The following is a 3,329-nucleotide window of genomic DNA, read 5'->3' on the forward strand; positions in this document are numbered from 1 at the left end:
CAGTTCAATAGTGTGCAACATATTCTAAGCAAGTTACTAGATGTATATATATTATTTATATATAATATCTCAGAGCAAACAACTGGGCAGTAAAACTCATTTTACCTCACAGATAATCATATAAAACAAAAGACTTATCTTCATTATACTTTATGCAAACTGGATTATTTATGGTTGGATTATTGCAGCAACATTTATTTATATACATTATTATTATTTGTTGAATATCAAATACTTACTCATCAGAATCAAACTGTACAATATTAATAATAATAATAATAATAATAATAATAATAATAATAATAATAATAATAATAACATGATTTTCTACTTTCAGTCCTAATCATAGATACCAAATATTTATTATTTTTTGTGCTGTAACAAAGAAACTATTGCCCTTGTAACATTTCCACTTATTATAATATATATATATATATATATATATATATACACAGAGCAAGAACAAGATTAACAAAGTCGGGTCTGTTTTAGTAATCAATATTATATCAATATAATAATCATATTAATAATATTTCATTAATTAAATATTTATATGGATGGTTTCAATCTGTACGTTTGTGTACTTGGGGATTATTTCAGGCCACGTTGTTTAAGATGGTCTAAAAATACACATCATTAAACAATATGCGTAAAAAGAGAATAAAATGTTAGAAACTAAAAGCCAAAAAAAACACAAGTTGATCTTTGTTCCACTGCGAGGACCGTTACATGATACTGACATTATTGTCGTCAAGTTTTATATCACAAGTGTGTAGATTTTGTGCCTTTATGCACTCTAAAGAATGATCATTAAAAATGTCCATTAATTGATATTATACATAACTCGTTCACAGCACATTGAGGACTCTGAGCTCTGTAGATAAAGTGTGTGTCTCTGCTGTCAGTGTCTCTGTACTCGTCCCTCACACATACACTCATTTAATAAAAGATCATTTTACTATTCAGAGACTTTTCCCTTTAAAACATGATGAATATAATCATCCTCTTTATCTCTAACTGCTCTGTTCCACTGTCACACTGACCTTCACTGGTAATATCTTCACTTTATCCACAGTGTTAATGAATGGAAACATCCTCTCAGTGAAAGTGTGTGTGAAGGTGTGTATGTGTGTGTTAGTATCAGGATCAGAGAACAACAGCTTTCCTCTGTTCCAGTCCAGATTCACTCTGATCCTCTGGAGCTTCTTCTGAACTACGAGATCAGTGAGTGGAGCTGATGGTGACCGTGCATAGTATTTACCTCCGGAGAACAATATTCTCCATAATCCAGACCGTATGTATCCCTTCCTCTGGACAGACTCTGCTAACACACCCAGTCTCCAGACTGTACTGTCTCCAACCTCGACATCCCAGCTGTGAGTCCCTGAGTTAAAGCCCTCAGAGCCCAGAACAGACCAGAGAGAATCAATCCTCTCTGGATTATCAGGAAGCTGCTGTTTCTCTCCTCGTCTCACACTGGTCAGATCTTCAGACAGGATGAGTTTTGGATAAACAGTGTTTGGATCCAGAATCACAGGAGTGTAGGAGACCATGTCCTTCATCTTGTTCCAGATGTTGAAGGTCAGGTTGCCCAGGTGTTTGGCCTCGTCTATCAGGAGCTCCTGAGGGCAGCTGTGGATCCTCCAGCAGGGGGCGCTGCTGGACTCTTTCCACTGCAGCCTTGTAGTTGTTCAGGAATGAGACGTCTTCAGCTCTCAGCTCCTCCTCTGTGGCTCTGACTGTGTCTGAAAGAGCTGCTATCTCTCTGCTCAGAGCCTCCATCTTCTCCTTCATCATCTGACTCTTCTGCTCCTCTTCCTCCCTCAGTGCAGCCAGCCTGGCCTCCTCTTCCTCTTCTAGAAACTGGCGAAGCTTCTTAAACTGCTCCTTAATCAGCCTCTCTGTGCGTCGGGCCTGGACCTTCATGTGTTCTGCTGTTTGATCAAACTTCACTTTAACTCCTTCACAAACCTTTAACTTCTCCTTTAAGGGCTTCAGAGATTTCTGGAGCTCCTCTTTGTGATCCTGAGCAGCTTCATTGATGGGTCTGAATCTGTGGTTGGTGTGTTTCTTTGAATCTCTGCAGACGAGACACACTGGCTGCTGATGGTCCAGACAGAAGAGTTTGAGTTTCTCAGAGTGCAGACTGCAGAGAGCCTCTGAAGATCTCTGATCTCTCTCCTGTAAGAAACTCTCACACAGGTTCTTTAAAGTCAGGTTTAAAGGTGGTTCACTCCTCGAAGATCTTCTTTTACAAACTGGACACTCACGTGTTGGTTTCTCCTTCCACCAGCTCTTCAGACAGTCTTTACAGAAGCTGTGGCTGCATGACAGAACAACAGGATCTCTAAAGACCTCATGACAGACCGGACAGCAGAGACCCTCCTCTAATCTGGAAGCCATTTGTCTCTGAGTGCAGCTGGAAACAGCAGACAACACGTTAAACAGGTTGGTCGGTTATGGTTCCCGCCCTGCTGTAAAAAGTTGCCTCAGTTACTTTCACTTTGAGTCTTTGAGAGTTTTAACAGTCAGCAGCAGGTTGAAGAACTTCAGAGTACTTCAGTCCTCCGTCCTGTAACTGTCCTCCCTCAGTTAAAGTCACAGCTTTGTAATGAAGGTAAATCTTACCGTCTGTCTCTCCGTCTGTCTGTCTCTCCTCAGTGAGAACTGAACAGGAACAACCTGTTTCCTGGTTGGTCTCAGGTGATGTCTTTAAAGGGCGGAGCTTTGTCAGCTGACTGCTGTGTCTCATTTTAAAGTGAAATATGATCCATCACACTGCTCTGAGATCACGTCACAAAGAAAACAACCAGAGCAAATTCACTTTCACTCATATTTCTGTGACTGCTTTACTTTGGTTTAAAGGTCCAGGTCCATATTATAGACAGTAAGACTGTAACTAAACAAATAATCACTGAACTCTGGAGGAGGAAAACCCTGGACTAATGTCACTGCTGCTATTGAACAATGTGGATTTATAATACAGAACTTTATAGACATTAAACTCCCTCAGACTCTCTGACTGTATACACTTTATAAATGTTCACTAAAATGTTTATATAAGGTGTAATATATGTGTATACTTTAATAAAGTTGATATAAAGAGTACAGTGTTCATACAATAGTATCACAATAGAAAATATAAAACTATAAATTAAATATATATATTAACTCTATGCAATGTGCAGTTCAATGGTGTGCAACATATTCTAAGCAAATTACTAGATGTATATAATTCAATTCAATTCAATTTTATTTGTATAGCACCAATTCATAACAGAAGTTATCTCAGGACACTTTTCAAATAGAGCAGGTCTAGACCGAACTCT

The 3,329-nt window shown here is 38.7% G+C and overlaps 1 protein-coding gene across 1 annotated transcript in view; it reads right to left on the reverse strand.

Annotated features, from left to right (window-relative positions):
• Positions 1-2,677, reverse strand: part of LOC127360102 (nuclear factor 7, brain-like) — a 3,050-nt gene extending 373 nt beyond the window's left edge. The window contains 2 exon segments of the mRNA XM_051394365.1: positions 1-1,616; positions 1,618-2,677. The exon segment at positions 1-1,616 is cut by the window's left edge and continues 373 nt beyond it. Coding sequence (XP_051250325.1) covers positions 1,014-1,616; positions 1,618-2,403 — 1,389 coding nt within the window. The 5' untranslated portion in view covers positions 2,404-2,677 and the 3' untranslated portion in view covers positions 1-1,013.
• Positions 2,678-3,329: the final 652 nt, after the last annotated feature.

Source organism: Dicentrarchus labrax, unplaced genomic scaffold (genome assembly GCF_905237075.1).
Source record: "Dicentrarchus labrax unplaced genomic scaffold, dlabrax2021, whole genome shotgun sequence".
In the NCBI taxonomy this organism is placed as follows: domain Eukaryota; kingdom Metazoa; phylum Chordata; class Actinopteri; family Moronidae; genus Dicentrarchus; species Dicentrarchus labrax.